The following is a 24,504-nucleotide window of genomic DNA, read 5'->3' as shown; positions in this document are numbered from 1 at the left end:
GCTGTTTAAATTATGGTTTTGTGCGGAGAAAAAATGCCAGGTTTTACTGAGCACCTCCACCCCTCTTCTTTCCTTAAAGGTGCTCCTTTTTATTTGTCGTCTTGCGTTAGGTTAATTGAGAATGCTCTTGTGTGCTCATTATATTTCACGAAATATTACGCATATGTGGAAAATAATATAAAAAATGTGATTCACAAATATAGTGAGATATATTGAATGTAAGCACTTGACAAAAATCTTTCTGCTCAAAGAAATCAACTAAACGAGAGCAAACCAAGTCCTAAATCGCGGCCTTCAATGCATCTCCCCCCAAAGAAACAAATTCTTGCAGAAAAAAAACAAACAAAAAAACTGCTCCTCAACGGTTATAGCCATAGTCACATCCGAAGAAGGGGGCGAGCAGGCCATGGATACGGGTCCTTTAGATTTAGGACTTGTTTCAATGTCATTATTTGATATTATATTCGGCTATGAAAGGACCTTTTTTCCGCCTACAAAAAGACAAAAGTATCACTACTCGTGAACATCAGACAAAACTTCTAGCCGAGGAAATTTTTAGAACTTCGCTAAATGCTGAATGTAATATCCGGAAATACTGTTTTAATAATAATAAAACAAATGAAAACACGCCATTGCATGCTGAAATAAACTGGTCATAATATTTTGAGCGTTGTCTTTATTTTGCCTGGATTACGTCGATTTAACAGTATATCCCAGCATAATCATCTGATCTTCAATCCAGCTTGTGAAGGAGGACAACCTGACATAGTATCCAGGTGTTTTGGCACACCCTTGGCCGAAGGAAACAATTCCAACCTGGACTGTTACATTTCCTTTTTCCTGAACAGCGGGGCCACCGGAATCTCCCTAGAATCAATGAATAGAACTCTAAATATATCTTTGCAGCTTTGCATTGTTTTGAAAGGCAGGTAATAGTGAAAAAACTCAACAGGTGATAAAAGCTTAATACATTTCAGACGATCCGAAAGCAACGTCGGCATGTATGGTTTAACTAGTACATAAGAGAGACGTAACATAAAACTGACTTCTCATTTGGCGATTACCTAAATATTTCACTGCATAAATTCGGGTAGCAATAGGTGACCGGCATTTGAGCCGGAAGTTTCGTCATCTGAAGCGAGGCGTCACGTGACTTCGCGCTTCCGGTTCGTCCGGTGCCGGTCGTGGTTCGTCCGGCTGCATCGAGAGCCCTTCTAGGCGTGGTAGCCGTGCTGTATTCGTGATCAAAATCGTTTACTGAAATTGAAATAATATCTAACAGAGTCTTTTGGTACCCAGAAAAAGGTATCGGTTAATCCGCGAAGGGGTGAGCACTGCTTGTCGTACAAGGCATCCGCGAAAACGCGGGATGCGATCTCGCAGGAAATCAGTTCATCGCATGGCGTTTCGTCGACATACAGTGTCATCGCCAGGCCGTTAAATCGTTACAGCGAGAGATCGGATTAACGTTTTCTGTGATGAGCCGTTGCAGACTGCTGCCGCGAAGCGTTGTGAAGGGGTGGCTTGCTTTAATATAAATAAACAAAAGGATAGGTCAGCTTGCTGTAACACCGGGTGTCCCAAATAGCAACCAGGTGTAGGGTGCAACGCACCCACAGATCCATTCTTCTCATGAAAATAAAAGAGATGGCTCGAGGCGCAGCACGCGCACGCGCCTCGGAAGGCGCGTGCAAGAGAATGCTCTGAAGCCGCCATCACAGGCAGACACGTCGTTCGCTTGTCTCGTTCTATGTCCTCACTTTAAATAACGTGGCAGGGCCTCGCGGCCCCCCACATAGGCTCCTTAAATCGACCGTAAAATTCGGTTTATCGCGCTACAGTTTTGTGCAGCGTTGCCCACAGATGGTGCACTTTTTTTTTTGCAAATTTGCAAAGAGCGAACTTACCTGAGGAAAAAGTAAAGAAAGAAAAAGGCTTAGCTCCTATAGAAACGCAGCGACGCCACCGGTCTTCAAACAACACGGCGCCCTATGGTTTGAAGACCGGTGGCTTTGCTGCGTTTCCATGGGAGCTAAGCCTTTTTCTTTTTTTACTTTTTCCTCAGCTAAGTTCGACTTTGCAAATTTTTAAGGAAATATGCACCACCTGTGGGCAACGCTGCACACAATCTTAGCGTGACAGGTTAAGAAACCGAATTTCGCGGTCGATTTAAAGAGCCTGGTTGCTATTTGGGACACCCGGTATAAATAAACAAGAGCCAACAGGCAGCACCTTCATATTGACTGATAATAAATCAGCAGTCTGACCCTGCGTAGCTCATATCAAAATCGGTGCTTGTTTATGCATGATTTCTTACTCGACATCATTAAAAAAACTATGGCTGGAGGGTCATGGTAGTACATGGGGTACAACTTAGTTAAAGTACAAAAATCACGTGAATGCTTAAAGCAAGGGTTCTCACCTAGTCAGATGTCGTCAAAACTAACTTTTGCAAAGAAGTGGCGTTTCGATCGCGCGAGAAAACGTATTGGCTGAGTATGAGAGGTCGTCTGACCGACTTCTTTCCCTGTTTCTTCAACTTTTGTTTGTTACAAGAGTTTCTTAGCTAGTCTGACATGTTTTAACAAAAGGAGAGTAGTACGACAGAACTCCGATCGGGCATTTCAGCTGGCCGTGTCCCGCGGCTTATATTCGCACCTATTTCAGTCGGTGCTGTGTTCTAACGTAACCATAAAAAATTAGCAAAATTCAGTGAAAAAGGCTGGTTCAAAAGGAAAACGAACTATCTAACCGAGCCTGAGTTTTCATGCGACGATCCGGAATGCGCGGCGCGAGTGCGGCTGGCAGCTTGCCGCATTCGCTCCGCGCTTTCGTGGCCGTTCTCGATGCTCCTGCGTACCGGTTCCTACTTGACGTCTCCGTAGAAGTAACTTCAGACGATTAGAAATTCATAACTCAACCAGCAGCAGATCGAGTTGGCTCGAATTGATCGGATTCAACACCCACACACTCTTCCATAACCGCCATGGTGGTGCGTCGGATGTTGCTACGGACCGGAAGTGGATAATACCAATAGTGCTTTGCGGCTGCTGCCAAACGCCGGTCACCCATTGCAGTAAATGATATTTTTATGTAGTGGAACAAAGCCTACCGCTCTCAGTTTTTTTCAATCTGTCAGATGTGTAACTTTGAAGTGATTTTCTCTTGCCACAAGGTTACAACACTTCGCATAATGAAGCACCTTGACCTAACCTTCGTAATTATAAATTGCAATATTTATTTTGTGCTAATATTACTCCAAAATTGAAGTATTATTTATTTTGATACGCTAAAGTTTTCAGTTAGTAAGACGAGAATATTAGATTTCAGGTCAACACGGAAGCTAATACTCAAATAAGCACACCAGACCGGTCATCGTATGCCAGTACCTGAAAGAGACAGAAATCGTTCCCATACCATCAAGTTTGGGCAGAAGCCCCCCCCTCCCCCCCTCTTATCGTCACACGTAATCATAATTATAGAAAGAGAAATACGTTATAGCTGTCGTGACCGCAAAGGTTAATCAAATGTACAACGCCAGCCGCAGTCTTTATACCCAACGCGCTTTTTGAGAAAATTTTGTCATGTGACACCGACATATGGTGCGAACGCGCGACCCGCAAAAATGTTTAAAAAAAATGTCACCTCCTTAAGGATTCTAAAAACTAAAAAGAAATAAAGGGTATTAAAGGCAGTGATTCCGCAACCACAAGCGAAAAGCACATGTCGTGTTATGGATGTAGCTCTTGCTTTTGTATATATGTGGTATGGCATACGCAAGTTTAACAGTAGATAATAAGAATCAATATTTAAATTGTATGTACCAAACACGCATCTTTTCCTTGACGGCTGGCACAGAACATTATTGAGTGTATATAGAGTTCGTCATGTTCAATGCAAATTTGAGAACTCTGGATGGAAACTTTTGCAGTCATTAATGAATCAGGACTCTGGCCATCTGAGACAAGCAGAATGAGGACATCACAATAAATCGGTTGGTTCAGGTACAAACATCTACATACAATTATCTTTCAAATATAGATTAAAAATTATTTTCAGATGCTAAACAATGCTAAAACACTTGGGACCTTAAACCCGTCATTATAAAATTGTAGTATCTTGAACAACACACAAAGATGCAGTATACTCTTCACTTAAAAGGAAGCTGAAACGGTATTTTCCTTTTAATGAGGTAATGCTTCTTTCTGGAATAGTATTTCTTGGAGAATCTAAATATCATCATAATTTTTCCTTAAAACGACATTGAACATACTTTTTTATGATATTCGTGATGCTTGAAGTCAAATTAAAAAGAATCAACTGTATTTAATCAGATTCAAAACCGCTTCAGCTTCCCTTTAGTACTGGTTCCATAAGAAATAAGCTATGTTAAGTATTAAGGACTATAAGGTTCCTCCTCAAAACTATCGTAATTGTAATATACTACTTGCTAATATCAAAGAAGAAATTGGCATCAACTAGTATCTCAAAATTTCCATGTTGTTTGGAACGTGGTATTTAAGAAGCGATAGTTTCAATTAGTTGTTAAGACATCAACCGTCACGTGAAGTCACTATAAGACTTTTGATTTAACGTTACCCCGTGACGTCACGCGAGCTGTCGTAACACGAAGTGATTACGTCGCAGTGTAGCGTGGCCCCTTGTCGTCTCGTTAGATCAAGGTGTAACGTTAAGTCACGAGCCATGGGCTATGCGGGGACGCATGGACAAGCAAAACGAAAACGTTTTCGGAAGTGGGGACGAGGGTTATGAAGCATTCTATATGTTAAAATTAAATGTTTGCTTCATTGGAACGTACTCATGTCCCGACTTATCAAATATCTGCACAATACTTCATTATCAGCTGGCAGAGAATACGGTATGTGAAATAAAGTAATACATATGTCAACATATAAAAAAAGGCGGAGTAAACGTTAGGTAGAGCAATGGAAAATATTTCGTTTATATGCCACCGCAAAAAAATTAAAAAAAAAACAAGCAGCTGTTTTTCTTTTCTAGTTGAGAAACGACTTCCTCCTCTTTTTTGCATCACCAGATTTTTGTTTTCTTGAATAAATGATAATTAATGTTTATACGTTTCAGATATAGGTCACGTGTGTGTTTAAGTGACAAAATGTATCCTTAAGTTACATTCCCGTGCTGTCTCTAACAACCTATATGGTACCTTCCGGTAAACTTTATGACGATACCCCCAAACGCACAAACACTTGGAAGCAAGGGCCGAAATAAGAGGTTACAACAACTTCTCTCTTCGATAGTACTCTCCTGCTCAAGGAAAAGTGTATTTAAGGCCCAATGATACACGGCACAAAAGCTCTGTCTTCTCTGAAGGGAAAAACAATTGAGAGCTCTTTCGTAAGGACGGGAGCAGATATTGCAATCACAAGAAAAGAGTATGGCACAAGGGTAACATTTTAACACCTCCTGAACCGTCGATAAATATAGAAGTAATAAAATCTTTTAAATTTACAAAACATTTATTTACACTAAGCACTTTCTTCTCGTGTGCTTAATCGCCTTAAAGGGTTAGACACACTGGCGAAATTTCGATGGTCACGAGTTCGCTTCGAAATTGGTTCAACTCACTATTAGACTCATCTGAACACTAGTCCGTTGCAACTCTAGATGGTAGGGTGAGAGAAAGGAAAGCAGATGGAACGTTGGAAAGGAGAGGGGGAAATATCCTCCTCTCCTTAGCATTCCGTCTGCCAACCCCTCCACGGCTTTCCTTTCCCTCGCCCTACCTTCTTGAGTTGCAACGCACTATAGCAGCCCAAACTAGAACTCACTGTAATTTTATAAGAGTTACCGCATTTCTAAATCCTATCCGAGAGGCTGCCAAACTCTTTTGCAAACAGTGAAAACGTGCGGTAAGATGTAATTTGGGATAGTAGAGTTTGTTCTCGAAGGGTTAGAAAAACTTTGATGGTGTTAAATAAATTCTGGGAAAGCTCCACGACCCAAAACAAGTAAAAACGCGCACAATTGTGTTTTCAATGTGTCTGCTTGATTGTTTAGCAAAACGAAACTTTCCTACGGCGTCACCGCACAGAACAGCAGGAGAAATATGCATGTTAGTTTTGGCATAATATTCACTGTGGCGTTTGCTCAAGAGCTATTTACTATTCAGCTGTAATAACTAGCATGATGGGAGAGTGGAACCTGGGGATTCTGAAATTGTGTTTAGTTTATGTACTTAAAAACACGATGAGGCACAGTGTAACATAACATGATGGGGCACCAAATTTTTAACACCGACCTCAAAGAAGCCGCCACAACCTTCCCTCCCTAGCGTTACCTAAAAAAAAAGGACGGGAAAGGACAACCTAACGTCACTTAGAACTCTCATTATGGATATATGTTGCACCTTTCCAAAAGTTCCGAAACCATTCCCGCGTGGCGCTGCTATTCGTGCAGTTTTCTCGATACGGATGACACAAACGCTGCTGAATTTACTTGGCGTTGTTCTTTCCCTACCTTAAGACAGCCGTCGTGTGCGCTGTGCTCAGATTCACATTGGACGAACGGCAAGTTATGAAACGGTCAATAGTATGAGGGGTTGAACCGGACCCGGTGACACAACTTCCATTTTTTATCATCAGGGCGTGTCAACACTCGACCTATTTTTATTATCTTTAATATTTTGTTTAATTTATAAAATATCTTGAATTTTTTTACAGTATGAGAGATCTCCCCATCCGGCGACCACAATATTCCTCGCTACGGAACTTGACTCGAGAATGCAAATCGTTCCAATATATCCGTGGCTCTCCTCCAAGTTAAATGGACGAGATAGCCTGATGAGGGCCACATCATTCTTGAAAAGTTGGGCATGGGCGTCATAATCCTCGTGAAAAATGAACTCGCTCGCCTGAAATGTAAAAACATCGTGCTCTAATCAATTGCACCTCTAGTTTATACTTAAAGCTTTTCAAAAAGCCATACAAATCAGCCTGGTCAAACTGGCCCCTGACCACAAGTATTCGATCGTATATTTGTTAGTGAAGACTAACAACATGGTCCAAGGAGATGTTCATAGAATCTCAAACGGCTGCATCCCCGCTGCTCAATTTTGTATCCATTCATTTGTGCAATAATACCTCGAAAGGCTTAGGACAGGGCGTTGTGCGGGTTATGAGCAAATTAAAAGCTTACGTGGTAAAAAAACGCACTTATAAGCAACAAATCGAATAACGATGAGACTGCTATGGCGAACGGCAGCTGGTGTAGATTTACCATTTTCTTGAACCACCTGAGACTGGGTGGAGAACTACAGGTTCTCCCGCGCATTAGCATAGAATCGACGACCAATTTAATCTATGGGCCACCAAATTTAATCCAAGGGCCACATAATTTAGTCCTTGTGCTACCCAATTTGATTCCGGGGTCAGTCAATTTATTCGACAGTATATATATGCACTTATTGTCTTTGGTGGTCGTCTTTTGCTTAGACATTTCGTAACATAGAATAATTGTTTATACAATTAGATTTTTGGGGGAACAACTGATTATTTGATCACTATTGTGATTACTTGGTGTAACAGTGCCACTCTTGACGAGGCTTAGTTGATATGTTGATTACTCGTTTTGTAATCTCAAGTCATTGCGGCGCGCACAAATTTATTTTAGCTGAATGGATGTTTTGTTTAACCTTTCTTATTACTCGACTCAACAAGGCTACGGTTCAGATGATAAAAGAACAATAGCAATTTATGATTACTCTTTTCATTACTTCGTTTATTATTGCTCCAATTGATCTATAATGAACTCAGTTGACATTATTATTTCTCTTGATTACTTCGAGTTACTTTTGACCCATTGGCCATAAATTCGAATTTTATTTATTTATTTATTTATTAATACTACTGTCTCCTATTTCAGGAGACGTGGTAGGAGTGGTTTACAACATATGCGTACACAAAAACAATAATAAAAAAAAAGCAGGTAACAAGCACAAGGATATTCGTTCTAGCTGATCCAAAAACACACAAACAGCGTTATCCAAAGACTATATTCATCGCAAAAAAAATAATAAATGAGCATCAGATACAAGAATCACAAAAATCTCGGAGTTTATTGAAGAAGGAGGACTCTGGTGATGCTGTTATTATATCGCCTGGCAGGGAGCTCCAGTCGTGAACAGTCGTTGGGAAAAAAGAGTACTTAATTGCATTAATCCGACAGTTGAATTCTTTGAGCGTTTTGCAATGATAACTTCGCATGGAATAATCTTGAGGTGCGGGTGAAATATTGCCACACTCGTCAGCGAGCGACCGCGCGCGTGGCCGAGTGGTTACCGTGCTTGACTGTCGTGCAGAAAGTCTGGGTTCGATCCCAGTTAGTGGAATGCTCTTTTATTTGTTGCGCGAAGTTGCGCGCTCTAATCGAGCACCTCGAAGGACGGGGGGGTACTGTCCCCCGTGTCTTCTCGAAAGCCCTGCCGACTTTCGTCCTCCGACAAGGTGTACTTTACAAGGAGAACTTCGGAGACAACAGCACACCATGGCTGCTGGTAATCCCCACCGACCTTAGAGCGGAGATCTTCCAAGCCTGTCACGACGACCCGACGTCCGGACATCTTGGTTACAGCCGTACGCTGGACCGAATTCGTGAAAGGTATTACTGGCCCAAGCTGCCGAAGATCGTTAACTTCTACACACGGTCCTGCCACGAGTGCCAGCGACGCAAGAAACCGCCGACGAAGCCGGCAGGTCTCTCGAGAAGACACGGGGGACGGTACCCCCTCGTCCTTCGAGGTGCTCGATTAGCGCGCGCAACTCAGGATCGTCTCTTTGACGTCGTGACATGTCGTCGGTGTTCACTGCACCTAGGAAGCACTCGTCGTCTTCGTCGTTGCTTCTGCCGGAAGGTGTTTGGATGGGGGCCCTGGACAGGCAGTCGGCGTCACTGTGCTTGCGGCCTGACTTGACGACCTCAGTCCCCCGAGCCTGCGTCCCGCCGAGAGTTCCGGTCGCCGTCACCGCGACGTCCAGCTTCGCCGATGCACCGACCACGACGTGAAAGCCTGTCCCCCCTCGCTCCTCGCCGGGGAAACTAGGCGCGGCAACCCCTGGAGGTGGAGTTGCCGAAGACGACCGACGCCAAGATCCTCCACGAACGTCGCGGGGCCCCCACTCGAACGCTACCAGAGACCAAAACGACACCGCTGCAGTGGTGTCCCATAACCTAAACGTCGTCATCGACGGCCACGACGCATCTGCACTCGTGGACACCGGAGCAGACTACTCAGTCTTGAGTGGGAGGCTCTCCCGCCGCCTTCGAAAAGTCACGACGCCGTGGGATGGACCTCAAATACGAACCGCCGGAGGGCACCTCATCACACCCATCGGGAGATGCACTGCTCGCGTTGAGATCCGCGGTGAAACGTGCCATGTGAAGTTCATCGTTCTACAAGACTGTTCCAGAGACGTTATTCTCGGCATGGACTTTCTGTGTGAATACGGCGCCGTCATCGACCTTGGCGAGAACAGATTGACGCTGCGCAAGCCCGTTCCGTCTTCAGAGAAACCTCAAACAGCGTCAGCCGCCGTCCGACTCGCTGCCGATCACGTGAACCTGCCGCCGCGATCAAGTGTTGTCGTACCCGTAGTGGCCGATGTAGCTACCTGCGGCGAAGTTGTTCTTGAAAGCAACTTTCCAGCGTGTCATGGACACCATACTGGCAGGACTGAAGTGGCAGAGCTGTCTCGTCTACCTCGATGACGTCGTAGTGTTTTCCAGCGACTTCGACGAGCACTTGCGACGACTCCGAGCAGTTCTCCAAGCCATACGGACCGCCGGACTCACCCTGAAGCCGTCAAAGTGTCGGTTCGCCTATGACGAACTGAAGTTTCTAGGCCACGTGGTTAGCAACGAAGGAGTTCGCCCCGACCCAGAGAAGACTCGCGCCGTCGCAGCATTTCCAGTACCGACAGACAAGAAGGCCGTGCGAAGGTTTCTTGGACTATGTGGCTACTATCGGCGCTTCATCCGGGATTTTGCAAGGATTTCCGCACCACTCACAAACCTCACAAAGGACGCCGAGAAGTTCGAATGGGCCGAGAAGCAGCAGCAGGCATTCGACGAGCTGAAGCGACGGCAGCAGACTCCTCCTGTTCTGGGACATTTCGATCAAGATGCGGAAACCGAAATTCACACGGACGCAAGTAACGCTGGACTTGGCGCGGTACTGGTTCAAGTGCAAGACGGCACCGAGCGAGTTATCGCCTACGCAAGTCGGACACTGTCCAAGGCGGAGAAAAATTACTCCACAACTGAGAAAGAATGCCTTGCTGTTGTCTGAGCAATCACGAAGTTGCGTTCGTATTTGTACGGGAGCCCGTTCCGTGTAGTCACGGACCACCACTCGCTCTGCTGGCTTGCGAACCTCAAGGACCCGTCAGGACGCCTCGCTCGATGGAGTCTACGACTACAAGAGTTCAACATGACTGTGGTCTACAAGTCAGGCCGCAAGCACAGCGACGCCGGCTGCCTGTTCAGAGCCCCCATCCAAACACCTTCCGGCAGAAGCAACGACGAAGACGACGAGCGCTTCCTAGGTGCAGTGAACACCGACGACATGTCACGACGTCAAAGAGACGATCCTGAGTTGCGCGCGCTAATCGAGCACCTCGAAGGACGAGGGGGTACTGTCCCCCGTGTCTTCTCGAGAGGCAGGTACTCGTCGATCTCGATAGGGCGTTCACCATGACGGGGGCGCGGGTCGTTCGGGTGGAACCCGCGTAGCCCGAGTCGTCGGTATGGGCATCGGCGGTAGGTGTGCTCCGCTTCCCCGCAATGGAAGCACAGAGGGCGTCGGTCGGGCGTTCGCCACACGTCGGTCTTGCGGGGTGCGCGAGGCTCCGGGCAGGCGTACTGGACCTGGTCGTCGTGGTGTCGGTCATGTTGCGGCGCAGGAGACTGACGTCGGGGCGGCGTGACATAGGTGCGGCGAGGAGGCGTAACTCAACGTCGGTGGTTCCGGAGCGGTGCTGACTTCTTCCCTGACAATCTCGGCGATTGAGGGGTCGCCCTCAATCGCCGAGATTGTCAGGGAAGAAGTCCAGCAAACGCTGCAGCCTGAGGTTCTCGTCAACATCGTCGAGAACATTCTCGTCAGATCGAGTTCTGAATGTTCTCGAACTCACGAGACCGTAATGAAAGAACAAATAAAAGAGCATTCCACTGACTGGGATCGAACCCAGACTTTCTGCACGACAGTCAAGCACGGTAACCACTCGGCCACGCGCGCGGTCGCTCGCTGACGAGCGTGGCAATATATTTAGAGATATCGATTTTGAATCGGTTGTTTAATAAATGAAATATAAACTTTATTCTCGTAAACATGCGTCTATGCTTTAGTAAGTTCACCCCAGAAAGGGCGTACAGTTCAGAGACCGGATATTTTCGCTGGAATTTATTATGAATGAAGCGTAAACTTTTTCTTTGAACATTTTCGAGGACGCTTATTTTGGTACTTGTAAACAGATCCCAAACCACCGAAGCGTATTCTAGGATAGGTGATATGAAAGTTTTATAGGCCGTCAATTTAACGTCGGAAGAGGCATGTTTTAAATTTCGTCTTAAGTACCATAACTTGGATAGTGCTTTGCGCGCAATAGACATGATATGAGTGTTCCAGCGTAGGTCATTCGATATAATGATACTCAAGTATTTATAAGAAGTAACTTCGGCTAGTGAAGTACTATTAATGGAATAATCGAAAGAAAGATGACTTAATTTACGAGTTATATGCACTCGAACACACTTCTTCACATTCAATCACATCTGCCACGAGTCGCACCAGTGCGCCATTTTGGACAAGCTGTCACGTGCCTGTGACGATTATTACGGGTGGAAGAAGAAAAGAAGCGGAAGGGAACGGGCGCGTTCCAGAGAACGGCGAGCGCGAGCAGAGAACGGCGAGCACGAGAGGAGAACGGCGGGCGCGAGAGGAGAAGCGGCAGTGAAAGCCAGGGTCGGGCCGCGACGCACGGCGACGACCAGAGCTCGGAGGGAGGACCAGCCGCTACGGACGGCGACGCCTGCTACGAGCAACTCCAGGGGGAGCACGAGACACCGGCTTCCGCATCATCACAGCAAGCGGCGACGCTCCGCAAGGCACCGGGGAAAGACTTGAACTTGAGGCAAGGGCTGTAGCGGGAACGGGCTATGAGTGTATTGACGTGACTTTATCTGCCCTCAGTGTTTTGCTTTTCTTATTGCTACTTCTTTGCCTATTGTTTTGCTTGTGACACGTTCCTTTCTTCCTTCTTGTAAATATATAATTTCAGTGTTTGATCCACTCATGGGCGTCGTTTCTCTCTTTTCCCGATTGACGATGACAATTTGGCGAGCCTGCCAGGATTCCATTAATCCACTAGCCTGATCTCGTTGGTCCGGAGGAGAGAGTTCGCGACCATGACTGGGTCCGGGGTTGTAGAGATTGATAAATTGATGGCGGCTGGGAGGGAACTAGGATACACTGGAGAGGAGCTGAAGGTCTGGGTTGAGAGGGAGAAAAATATTCAAAGAGAGGAAAGGCTGCAGGCACGGGAGGCGGCAAGAGAAGAGCACGCGGCGCAAGAACGCGCATGTCAAGCGGAATGTGTCCGACTGGATAAGGAGCGGGAAGTTCTACAACTCAGAATCGCGGTCCAGGAAAGAGGAAATCGCGAAGCGCGAGGGGAAAGAGGAGAAGGCGGTTCGACTGGACCAAGTCATAGCGCTAGTCCACACAAACTGATACCGCAGTATAATGAGAGACGCGACGACCTCGACGCGTATTTGCAGAGGTTTGAGCGTACGGCCACAGGCCTCGGATGGCCACAAGACAAGTGGGCAACCACTTTAAGTCTTTGTCTCACAGGAGAAGCCCTGACGGTGGTCGGTCGCATGACCCCTTCGGATGCGATGGATTATACAAAGATGAAACTGGCGCTGCTTCAAAGATTCCGGTATACAAAAGAAGGTTATCGCGAAAGATTTCGTGAGGCGAAGCCCGGAGATGGGAAAACAAGAAAACAGTTTGCAGCCAGGTTGACGGGGTATTTCGAAAGGTGGATCGAAGTGGCAGGAGTCGAGAAGACTTTCGAGGCGCTCCGGGACAGAATGCTAATGGAGCAGTTCATGACAACTTGCGCTAGTAAGTTGATGGTCTTTCTCAAAGAAAGAGACTGCTTGACCCTAGATGATTTGGCTGAAAAAGCCGACGTCTTTCTGGAAGCACAGACTCAGCCGAGCGCTTTAAAAGCGAAGGTAGAGGGACAAGACCCGAAAACCAGTGCAAGTACAGTCCCTAAAGCTTTCAGAGAGGGCACACGGAGGATCCTCCGATGCTTTTTATGCAATAAGGTAGGACACAAAGCCGAGAACTGCAGTGGTCGCAATCAACAATACAAACCATCGACATGTTGGCACTGCGGCCGGATGGGACACAAAGCCGACATATGCACTATGAGGGCTGGCGATAAACCACAAGCTTCTTGCCTGTGGACAGCCTCCGACGAAACGGCAGGCGAACCAGATGAGACCTACCTTACGTTAAAGAACGGCGACAAAATCCCAGTGGTTAACGCAGCTGTAGGGAGGCCACCCAAGTTTCTGGTGGAGAATATGCCTGTGGTCGAAGGCCGCATTGGCGAGAGAAGAGTTACGGTGCTTCGGGACACCGGCTGCAATACCGTAGTCGTAAGAAAGAACTTAGTGCCCGTTGGGTGCTACACTGGAAACTGTAGTCCCGTATATTTACTGGACCGAACAGTGAAATACTTACCTGAGGCGGAAATTGTGATCAACACACCCTTTCTGGCAGGAAAAGTTGTGGCGAAGTGCATTGACGATCCCCTATACGACTTAGTGCTTGGCAACGTTCCACAAGTGAGAGATCCCAACGATCCGAACCCATATTGGGATTCCGATCAACAACGAAGTGACGAGATGAAGACACCTACTGTCCAGGGGGTTGGCCAAAAGCTGGACAAGAGAGCCGAGGTACCAGAGAGGAAGGACCACAAAGAGGCCTCTCCGTACGACTCGGAAAACACGGACTTGGGACTGATAACTCCGCTTTCAAGTACCGCGGGAGTGGGAGAGTCGAGGAAGAATAAGAGCGGGAACAAAGCGGAACCTCCACTGAATGTGCCACAGGTACCGATTCTCGAAACGACAGTCGAGAAGCTCTCGACAGAACAAAGGAACGATGCGTCCTTAAGGAAATGTTTCGACAAGGTCGGAAAGGTGGCAAAGAAACACAAGTGTCGTACGAAGTATGAAATGGTGATAAAGAACAACCTGCTTTTTCGGAACTGTATATTTTCCACCGGGAGGAGTATAGAGCAGCTGGCTCTCCCAGCAAGATTCCGACCAACTGTTATGGCAATGGCACACGATGGTATCATGTCAGGCCACCGAGGCATGAAGAACACGCTCGCGTTAACGGCTGAAGAGTTCTTTTGGCCGGGCATGCAAAGTGACATCAAGAGGTACGTGCGTTCCTGCGATGTATGCCAGCGCACGGTGCCAAAAGGCAGAGTAGGCAAAGCGCCTCTAGGGACAATGCCGGCCATCGAGACACCATTCAAGAGAGTGCCGATCGGCATCATCGGGCCGATCAACCCAACGGCGAGTTCGGGCAACCGAAGAGCCTGTGCGGATAAGGCGACATGCGTTGCCATTTTCCGTCCAAGAGACAGTCGAAAAGGAGATTTCCGAAATGCTCCGACTGGGCGTTATTGAACGGTGCACGTCACCGTATAGTGCGCCTGTTGTAACTGTTAAAAAGAAAGACGGTTCTAACAGGCTTTGCGTTGATTGCAGGAAGTTAAACGACGTGCTTAAAGGGGTACTCCGCCGTTTTCTTCATAGTCCCCGATTTGCCTAAAAGCTTGCTAGACACACCAACAAACATCGCTGAACTAGTAACCCAAATATTTGGACAAAATAATGTTTTTTCGTGCAGTTACAGAATTTACAATTTTGGACCTCATCGTGTTTTTCAAAGTGAAAAGCTCTACGGGCCACATTGAAAAAGTGACGTCATGGTTGGGTAGGAGTTCACTCTTTGGGCTGTAGACTTTGTTCACATCTGATTACAAACAGTTTCATGGTGTCAAATGAATGCTTTGGAAGGTCGCTCCAGCCCCCGCGCAGCAGCACGATACAAATGCTCGGCATAGTTCAGATTTAGACTGCCTGCTCGAACTGCAATCCAGCCCAACCGTGACGTCAGGGCAATGAAAAGCGCGGGTATATTCGAATCTTTGTTTTGGCGTCGTTTTCATTTGCCGATTTCACAAAAACTATTCTGAATTTCGCGTTACTAAATAGCATACCGAAAAGAGTAACGGACGGCGATTTCGAATATATGGTTAGTTGGGGTTGCTCAAAATATCGCCGGAGTTCCCCTTTAAGGATGACGCAGAGCCGATTCCAAGGGCGGACGTCACCTTCGCTAACGTGGGCCGTAAGAAATTTTTCTCTAAGCTGGATCTAGCGAAGGGATACTGGCAGATCCCGATGGAGGATTTGGCCGAGGAGAAGACAGCGTTCTCGTCGAGTAGCGGACTTTACCAGTTTAGTTTCATGCCTTTCGGGCTCAAGACTGCCTCTGCTACCTCCACCAGACTGATGAGAAAGTTGCTTCATGGAATTCCGGAGGCTCATCATTACATCGATGACATTCTCATCGCCTAGGATACGTGGACGCAACACATAAGAACGTTGCAGACAGTTTTTGATCGGTTGCAAGAAGCTAACATCACGGCTGGGCCGAAGAAATGCGAGATCGCATTGACAAAGACGACCTTCCTCGGTCATGAGTTGGGCGGAGGACGAGTCGCACCCCACACGGAGATCCTTGGAAGGATACAAGACGCGCCAAGGCCGGTGACAAAACGTCAAGTGAAGTCGTTTCTCGGGCTGACCGGCTATTACCGCGATTTCGTTCCAAACTACGCGGACCTTGCTACACCACTGCTGGAGCTCACGAAGAGAGGAGAACGAAATCAAGTTGAATGGGGGTCAGCACAGGAGGAGTCGTTCGAGAGACTGAAGGACTGCTTATCGAGACCACCTATCCTGTTGGCGCCAGATCCCGACAAGGAATTCGTTTTGAGGACGGATGCATCTGATGCATGCCTGGGCGCAGTATTGCTCCAGGAAAGGGAAGGACTGCTGCATCCAGTGGGATATGCAAGCAGAACACTGGGAAAATCGGAGAAGAATTACGCCACCGTAGAGAAGGAGTGCCTGGCGATTGTTTGGGCCGTGGAGCGTTTAGGTTGTTCTTGTATGGCAGAAAATTTCGCATACAAACGGATCACCGAGCTTTGGAGTTTTTGAACAAAGCGAAGCACTCCAACAGTCGCATAATGCGATGGAGTTTATCATTGCAGGAACAGGACTTTCACATCGAATACATTAAGGGGAAAGACAATGTTGGAGCAGACTTCTTAAGTCGTCTAGAGATCTAAGCCGTCGGGGGATTTTTGTTCGTAATGGCAGGACACAGGGTTAATGAAACCCATTAGGATTTTTTTTTCGTTGAATTAGTTATGGACAAGAGTGTGTTGCCCAGGTGATTTGCACAAGCAATTATAGACGCGAGAGTGTAACCACGGTTTGTTTTTGTGATTTGGGCGATACTAAATTTTGGGATGTGGAAACGGCATACGTGCGTGAGTGCTAAGGAAAGTGTGGTGGTATTTGTGAATGTGCCGCGGTCACTACAGCAAGCCATCGAGGAGGTCGCCTTCGTGAAGAAACTTCATGGTGTGAAGTTCTCGAAGTGAGGGGGGTGTGTCACGTTCCTGTGACGATTATTACGGGTGGAAGAAGAAAAGAAGCGGAAGGGAACGGGCGCGTTCCAGAGAACGGCGAGCGCGAGCAGAGAACGGCGAGCATGAGAGGAGAACGGCGGGCGCGAGAGGAGAAGCGGCAGTGAAAGCCAGGGACGGGCCGCGACGCACGGCGACGACCAGAGCTCGGAGGGAGGACCAGCCGCTACGGACGGCGACGCCTGCTACGAGCAACTCCAGGGGGAGCACGAGACACCGGCTTCCGCATCATCACAGCAAGCGGGGACGCTCCGCAAGGCATCGGGGAAAGACTTGAACTTGAGGCAAGGACTGTAGCGGGAACGGGCTATGAGTGTATTGACGTGACTTTATCTGCCTTCAGTGTTTTGCTTTTCTTATTGCTAATTCTTTGCCTATTGTTTTGCTTCTGACACGTTCCTTTCTTCCTTCTTGTAGATATATAATTTCAGTGTTTGATCCACTCATGGGCGTCGTTTCTCTCTTTTCCCGATTGACGATGACACAAGCAGGTGTTTAGTAGAATCTGGTCACTTATTTCATTGACTTCTGTAAATAAAACCACATCGTCTGCAAACAGTCGAACACGTACTGGAATATTAGCGGTTAAATCGTTTATAAAAATTGAGAACAGTAATGGCCCCAGGACCGACCCTTGCGGAACACCCGATAAAACAGGGACTAATGATGATCCACTCGAGTTGATCTGTGCATACTGCTTTCTGTCCTGTAAGTAGTTCTCGATCCAGCGAATGATACCTTCGTCTTGAACAATTCATTTAAGTTTAAGGAGAAGTTTACTTTGTGATAGTCTATCAAAAGCTTTAAGGGATCTAGGAATATGACGTCAATTTGTTTGGATGGGTTTAGGATATTTGCGAAATCATGGACTGTTTCAAGTAACTGAGTCGTATTAGAAAGGCCATGACGGAAATCATGTTGATTTGAAAAGAAAAAATAATTTTTTTCTTAGTAACTCGCGAGGTGTTTAAAAACAATATGTTCTAGCAGTTTCGAACAGTAAGGAAGTAATGAAATAGGCCTTTAGTTTACCGGAAGTAGCAGGGAGCCAGTTTTATGAACGGGAATTACTTTTGCATATTTCCACTCAGCAGGAATGACAGATTCTGTTAAAGACCTTTGAAAAATAAGGTAAAGATATTTCGACCACCACTCAGCGTAGCGAATCAAAAATGAATTTGGAATACCGTCAGCACCAATGGCTTTCTTTGCTGGAAGATTAAGCAGAGCTGAGAATATTCCTTCTGTAGAGATAATGATATCAGGTAACGTTGATAAAGTGGACAGCTGATCAAAACAAGGCACGGTGCCGTTATCCGTAGTGAAGACAGACGCAAAATATTCGTTAAAACCTTCTGCGATAGCGCTATCATCGTCTACCAGATTGTCTGAAACGAAAAGCGTGGAAATCTTTTTTCGGGCCGGCGATAACGCCCTCCAGAATTTATCAGGCGATTCTTTCAAAAATGTTTGCAGAGTGATACTATTGAATCGAAACTTGGCGAGGCGAATCACTGCTTTAAGTTGTCTTCTCATTTCAGAGATAGGTAAACATTTGTTGCACTCCCTAACACGGTTAATTCTCCATTTCAAGTGCAGAATTTCACGAGTTATCCGCGGGTTATGCTTGCGTGCAACTTTAGTGCTCATCGGAACAAAACGGCGTAAACATTCAAGCACAACCTCCTTAAAAAAAGCCCTAAAGAACAACCGTCCGAACACATATTTAAAAACGTGTCAAGGGAAAGTTCTAGCGCGTCAATAATGGACTCATCCTCAGCCTTAGAGAAATTCAAAATAAGCTTGGGATTCTGTTTACGTGGTGATTGTTCAGTTCCAGAAGTAGAAATTTCAACCACCACCATCAGATGATCAGAAATTCCTTCCACTACGTTGCACTCATAGTTTCTTGCCGCAATCGCGTCGGATATGAACACAAGGTCGAGTGTGGAATTAGAGGACGCAGTAATACGTGTAGGGCCATTTACAATTTGAAGTAGATTATTATTGAACGCTATGTCAATTAGTAGGGAAGTATTGGGACAGTTCGTGGAATTGCTACTGAGTGATTCCCAATCAACTGAAGGCAAATTAAAATCACAAGTCATCAAAAAGAGCGGATGTTTTTGTTTAATTTTGTAAACAAAATCCGTAAGCACCTCAAGAAGGGATGGACATGCATTCGGAGGTCGGTAAACGACACCTATAACGATTGCGGGAGTAAAGCTATTTAATTTCAGCCACAGTGACTCAATTTCCAAAACTTCATCAAGTACTACAAAATTTAAATGATTTTTCAAGATTATGGCAACGCCACCGCGACGAGATTCTCGGTCATTCCGAAGTATGTTATATGAAGGAGGAATTATCTCGGAATCTGCGATTGCCTCGTGTAACCATGTCTCCGTCACGGTGACAACATCAGGATCATCGTCATGTAGCACGCATTCAAGATCAACAACTTCATTTACAAGACTTCTAGCGTTTACATTTATCAGTTTTAACTTTCTTGAACAAAAATCGTCATGTCACGGTGACAAATTACCTTCATCAGACTCTCGTGTTTTGTTTGGTCTAGAAACACAAACTCTGGTATCGTTTGCAGCGTTCCATTCATAAGTAAGACCGTTACTCTTCATTTTATTATATAGGAGGGTGACTTTATCTCCCTGTTCCCTGTTCTGGGCTGCGCTGTCCCATAACTTTTTGCGAAGTAGCCGGACTGGCTTGGAGTAGTCATCGGAAACAGAAATTCCGGTATTTTTTAGTTTTCAAGCATTTTTGAAGATACTTGTTTTTTCATTGAAATCACGAAGGTTCAGAAGGACAGGCCGTGGCTTAGTCCCCCTACTGTAACCCAGTCTGTGTATCCTTTCAATGGAGGTAACGGTTACATCCAGCATGCCATCGAAAACGTCAGTGCAAACCTTTTGCCTTAGTTGAACAGGGTTCTCCCGGGGGTCTTCGGGTATACCGTAAACAATTACATTATTGCGTCAGCTACGGTTTTCAAGGTCATCAACCTTCTTTTCCATTTGTGAAATTGCTGACGTCAAGGGGGAAACGGTGCTAGATAACTCAAACATTTTAGTTTCGTAATTTTCAAAAGATTTTGCCGTGCCTCTGACCTCGTCAATGGTCGCTTCGATAGTAGATAGCCCCTTGTTAATGCCATCAAACGACTCCTTTAGGCTTAGTTGTTCCTTCCGCATCTTCTTTATGTTCTTGGCAACCTCCTTCTGACTTTTTAGGGTCTCCTGTATGGCTTCCGTATTTGGGCCGGGGTTAGTTTCAACGTCCCCCGCTAAGAGTAACAACTGCACTGAATGAACACAATCCGAGAGGATACAGAGGAATGTGCCGGGGCATGGCAGCACTATGAGACAGACATCGTTACTTCTGAATTCATCGTAATGCATATACGTTATACTAACCTGCGTGATCAGGAAGAACAGTTTAGCCGTCATGCTCCGTGTTGTGCTGCCATGCCCACTGGCGAGATCTTGTGGGAGCAAGGCTTTTGTAGGCGAAGGCGCTGGTATCGGGAATGAAGGTGACGTCACGAAGCCACGTGGTCCGGGCACATCCTGGTGATAGAAGAATGCTGACGCAAGGTCTTGACGCCGCACTTGTGAAGTTGAACACGGACCAGATGCAGGATCGCGTCCAGCGAGTATCAGCAACAGCTGCGTGATCAGGAAGAACAGTTTAGCCGTCATGCTCCGTGTTGTGCTGCCATGCCCACTGGCGAGATCTTGTGGGAGCAAGGCTTTTGTAGGCGAAGGCGCTGGTATCGGGAATGAAGCGATGTCACGAAGCCACCCTATTGAAAATCGCTCTGAGGGGACTTCAGGAATTCTTTAAAGGGTGTGAAGGGGCCTTCAGGAATTCTTGTGATGTTTGAAACGTGAACAGATATTTCCTGGTGGGTTCGTTGGCCCCGTCAGAGGCTCTCCTGAAATGTCTGAAGTCCCCTTTACAATGCCTTGAAATGTCTGAAACCCTGTCAAGAACTTTTCTATTGGGGTCGGGAAAACCTTCAGGCTCCTTGAGATCTCTGTGGGGACACGGCCTAGGTGGAGAAAATACATGTCGCAGAATTAGAACATAGCTACGTATTGTTCACAAAGGGAAAGCAAATAATTATATGGAGAATGTCGATCGTATGTCTGTACGGTCAGTTTTTTTATTACTGCTCTTCTATCAAACACAACTGGGCTCCTCGACCCGTCTGTCAGTGGCCGGGTGTTCGGTCGCCAAGGGGGCTACGGGTTCGATCGCCCCATGTGGAGAATTGACAAGGCGCGGGCCGAGTGTTGTTGGCCGAGCGGCGTTTTGAGGAGAACAAGCTTTACTTGTTGCACTAATAATAATAAAAAGGGCAAGCCGAGAGCAGCGCGTTGCCCAAATTCAGGGACGCTGCGCTGGGGAGGTTCCGAGGGCGAAGCGGCAGCGACTCGTGCCGGGAACCGGTTTCCCCGCGGGGGACTGTCCCCAAAAAGGAAAAAAAGTAAATAAACAAAACTATTTTGCTTTTCACCAGAGTCGGAAGTCCTCTCTTTTTCGCCGTCGCCAAAAACACGAACAGGCAACTCAAATCCCCCCCCCCCCCCCTTTTACAATGCCTACACACACACACTGCGCTTCTCTCCCCCCGGCAATGGGGAGAGGGTGCAATACCGCCAGTTCCGGACAGCACGCTTCTCCAATGGTCGGCGGGAGAGAGTGGTGTGAGGAAGCCGAAGAAGTCAGGAGGCCGCTATAGCCATTTTCTTTCCGCTCGTGGGCGGTTTGTTTCTCACCGCCATGGAGATCTGGAACGCACCGTTTCCTACATCCAGAAAGGTAAGCGCTGCTTTGAGGGCTCGCCCCTTGGTCTGTTTTAATCCGTGCCGTTTCTTCCTTGGTTCCGCAGGTGAACCCCAGTTCGGCGTTGGCCGCCTTCAGCACCGCTCGAGCACCATAGTGTTCAGCGCATTCAAGGAGATGGTGGCCGGTGTCGGCCTACTCGCAGCAAGCCTGACAGTCGGGATCAGCGTTCAACCGCATGTAGTGCCTACGCACCGGGATCATGGCACTGTGGGTCCTGAGACGGCGGATGACGGCCGCTGTCCCGCCTTGTTCTTTGCGCCTCTTCGTCCGACCGGCCTCAGAAGAATCCAGCGAGCGAAAAATACGCCGAAGACGCCGCCCCGACGACATCGTGGACGAAACCGTGACTGTGCTCGGAATTTCTCAACGGTGACGGGATCTGCTTGCGAGTTCGTGGTTTTCGCTAAACGTGCTTACTGAGACTGTGTATGTGTACGTGAGGTGCACCTGCTCCGTTTATTAGCTGAACTACCGTACATCAGGAATTTACCCAACGGCATTGTGAGTACTTTGAAATATATTTTTCGTTGTGATAAAGAAGCTAGTTGTTCCTATTTTATATGATCTCTTTCGTCGACAGCTGCTTGCGCCCGGGTTTGAACAAGCGTTGGTTTTTATTGTCTTTTTGAGTGTTAATACGCATGTAAAACTCAATGTCCGCAATAAATTTTCGATAACGTTTTGAACTGAATTTTTGTCTATGGTTCACAGTCATTTGGGCGTCTAAAGGGTTGATGGGCTAAGGGGTTGGAGTTGAAGGGCTGCGGAGCTGGAGGGTTTCTTCTGAGGGGTATATCTGAAGGGTATTTTTGAAGGGTTTTGAAGGCCTGTGCGGTCCCATAATCCTTCAAGGCTGATGGGCCCTTTAGAATTATTTTCAATAGGGCACGTGGACCGGGCACATCCTGGTGATAAAAGAATGCTGACGCAAGGTCTTGACGCCGCACTTGTGAAGTTGAACACGGACCAGACACAGGATCGCGTCCAGCGAGTATCAGCAACAGCTGCGTGATCAGGAAGAACAGTTTAGCCGTCATGCTCCGTGTTGTGCTGCCATGCCCACTCAATTAAATGTCATTGTGATGGCTCTTCATTACTTTTAGCTAATCTTGAACGAATTAAATTTTTATGTGATGAATATTGACTTTTGATTACTTTGATACCTTAATATTAGTCTTGATTACTTCGGGTTACTTTCGATCCAAAGGACTTCAATTCGGCTTTATTGATATTGCAATGACTTGATTTTTTGGGCTCATATTTAACAAAAATCTTTTTATTTGCTCTATTGGCATCACAATTACTGGTTTGATTACTTTGATGTACTTTTGACCGAATGGACTTTAATTCGGCCTAATGGACATTTTGGCTACTCTTTTGATTACTTTGTGTTATTATGCCTACAAATGATAACTAATGAACTCAGTTGACATTATTATTACTCTTTTGATTACTTCGAGTTACTTTTAACCCAATGGACTTCAATTTGACCGAAAGAACATTGGGATGACTCTTTTTATTACTTTGAGCTTATCTTCGTACACACTTATTTATTATGAGCATAATGTATATTATGATATTTTCTGGTTACTTAAGTTAGCTTGACCCAATGGATTTGTCCTATTTCACAATTTGGTAACTCTTCTGATTACATTGACGTTAAATTGAACTAATTGGTCTTTTAAGAGCTCGATTTACATTTTTATTACTCTTTTGTCCCTATTAATCTTAACTGACGTTGTAATGATGCTTGATTATTTTCTGCTAATTTTCATCCAATTGATTTATTTCGGGCATAATTGACATGATGATTATTTTTTATTAACTATCAACCCAATGGGCTTTAAATCCGCCCAATTAGCATATTGGTGGCAATTTTAAGTATTTAGAGTTATTGCAACACCAATTTATCTGTCATGAGCTCAATTTGCATTGCAATTACTCTTGATTTTTTCGAGTTACTATTGACTGAGCGAACATTAATTCGTCTTAATTGACAGTTTGATGACTCTTGATTATTTTGAGATAATATCAAATCAATTGCGTTTCTTTGAGCTAAATTTGCATCATAATTATTCTTTAAAATGGTTTGAGCTGCTATTTACCCAGTATTTTGATTACTTTGGGTCATTATAAAGCCAATTCAATCATTATTTGCTATATTAACAATTTGATTACTTTTTCGATTACTTCTAGTTACTTTTGAGTTATTTTATACTTCACTTCACTTACCCCGGACACCAGAGGGCGGCGCCGGACCAGAAGTTCATCCATTGAGGCCTTCTCCTCGTCGGACTGCTCCCTTTGGTGTCCGCGATACATTCGAGGTAAACGATCTTTGATTACAATATTAATAGAAAAAAATGTAGAGCCCTTTCACTTCACGTGAAGATGGAGGACCACCGAAACTGTTTTAACGACGTCTAGGACGATGGCTAGAGGACGACGTCTAGGACGATGGCTAGAGGACGACGTCTAGGACGACCTCAAGGACGACTTCTAGGACGACCTCGAGAACGCCGCCTAGAGGACGACGTCTAAGACGACCTCAGGGACGACGTCTAGGGCGACCTCAAGAACAACCTGGAAGATGACGCCTGGAACAATGTCTAAGTGTCACGGGTGTGGAGCTGGGAAGAAAAGAAGAAAAGAAGATAAAAGAGGAAGAAGAGGATCGCAGGAAACGACGGGCAGGTGCGGCGGTTCTGACCCGTCGCTTGTTGAAACCGGCAACGCTCCGGCTGCTGAAGCCTCACAAAAACCGGCCCCGCTCCGG

At 46.2% G+C, this 24,504-nt stretch overlaps 1 protein-coding gene across 1 annotated transcript in view; it reads right to left on the bottom strand.

Annotated features, from left to right (window-relative positions):
- Positions 1-690: 690 nt before the first annotated feature.
- Positions 691-24,504, bottom strand: part of LOC120848126 (trypsin delta-like) — a 54,980-nt gene continuing 31,166 nt past the window's right edge. The window contains exons 4-6 of the mRNA XM_040220072.1: positions 6,700-6,892; positions 3,825-3,958; positions 691-867 (exon numbers count right to left, since the gene is read on the bottom strand). Coding sequence (XP_040076006.1) covers positions 691-867; positions 3,825-3,958; positions 6,700-6,892 — 504 coding nt within the window. The remainder of the gene's footprint in view (positions 868-3,824; positions 3,959-6,699; positions 6,893-24,504) is intronic.

Source organism: Ixodes scapularis, unplaced genomic scaffold (genome assembly GCF_016920785.2).
Source record: "Ixodes scapularis isolate PalLabHiFi unplaced genomic scaffold, ASM1692078v2 PGA_scaffold12__126_contigs__length_90152505, whole genome shotgun sequence".
Classification (NCBI taxonomy): Eukaryota; Metazoa; Arthropoda; class Arachnida; order Ixodida; family Ixodidae; genus Ixodes; species Ixodes scapularis.
This window is presented reverse-complemented; position numbering and strand designations above follow the sequence as displayed.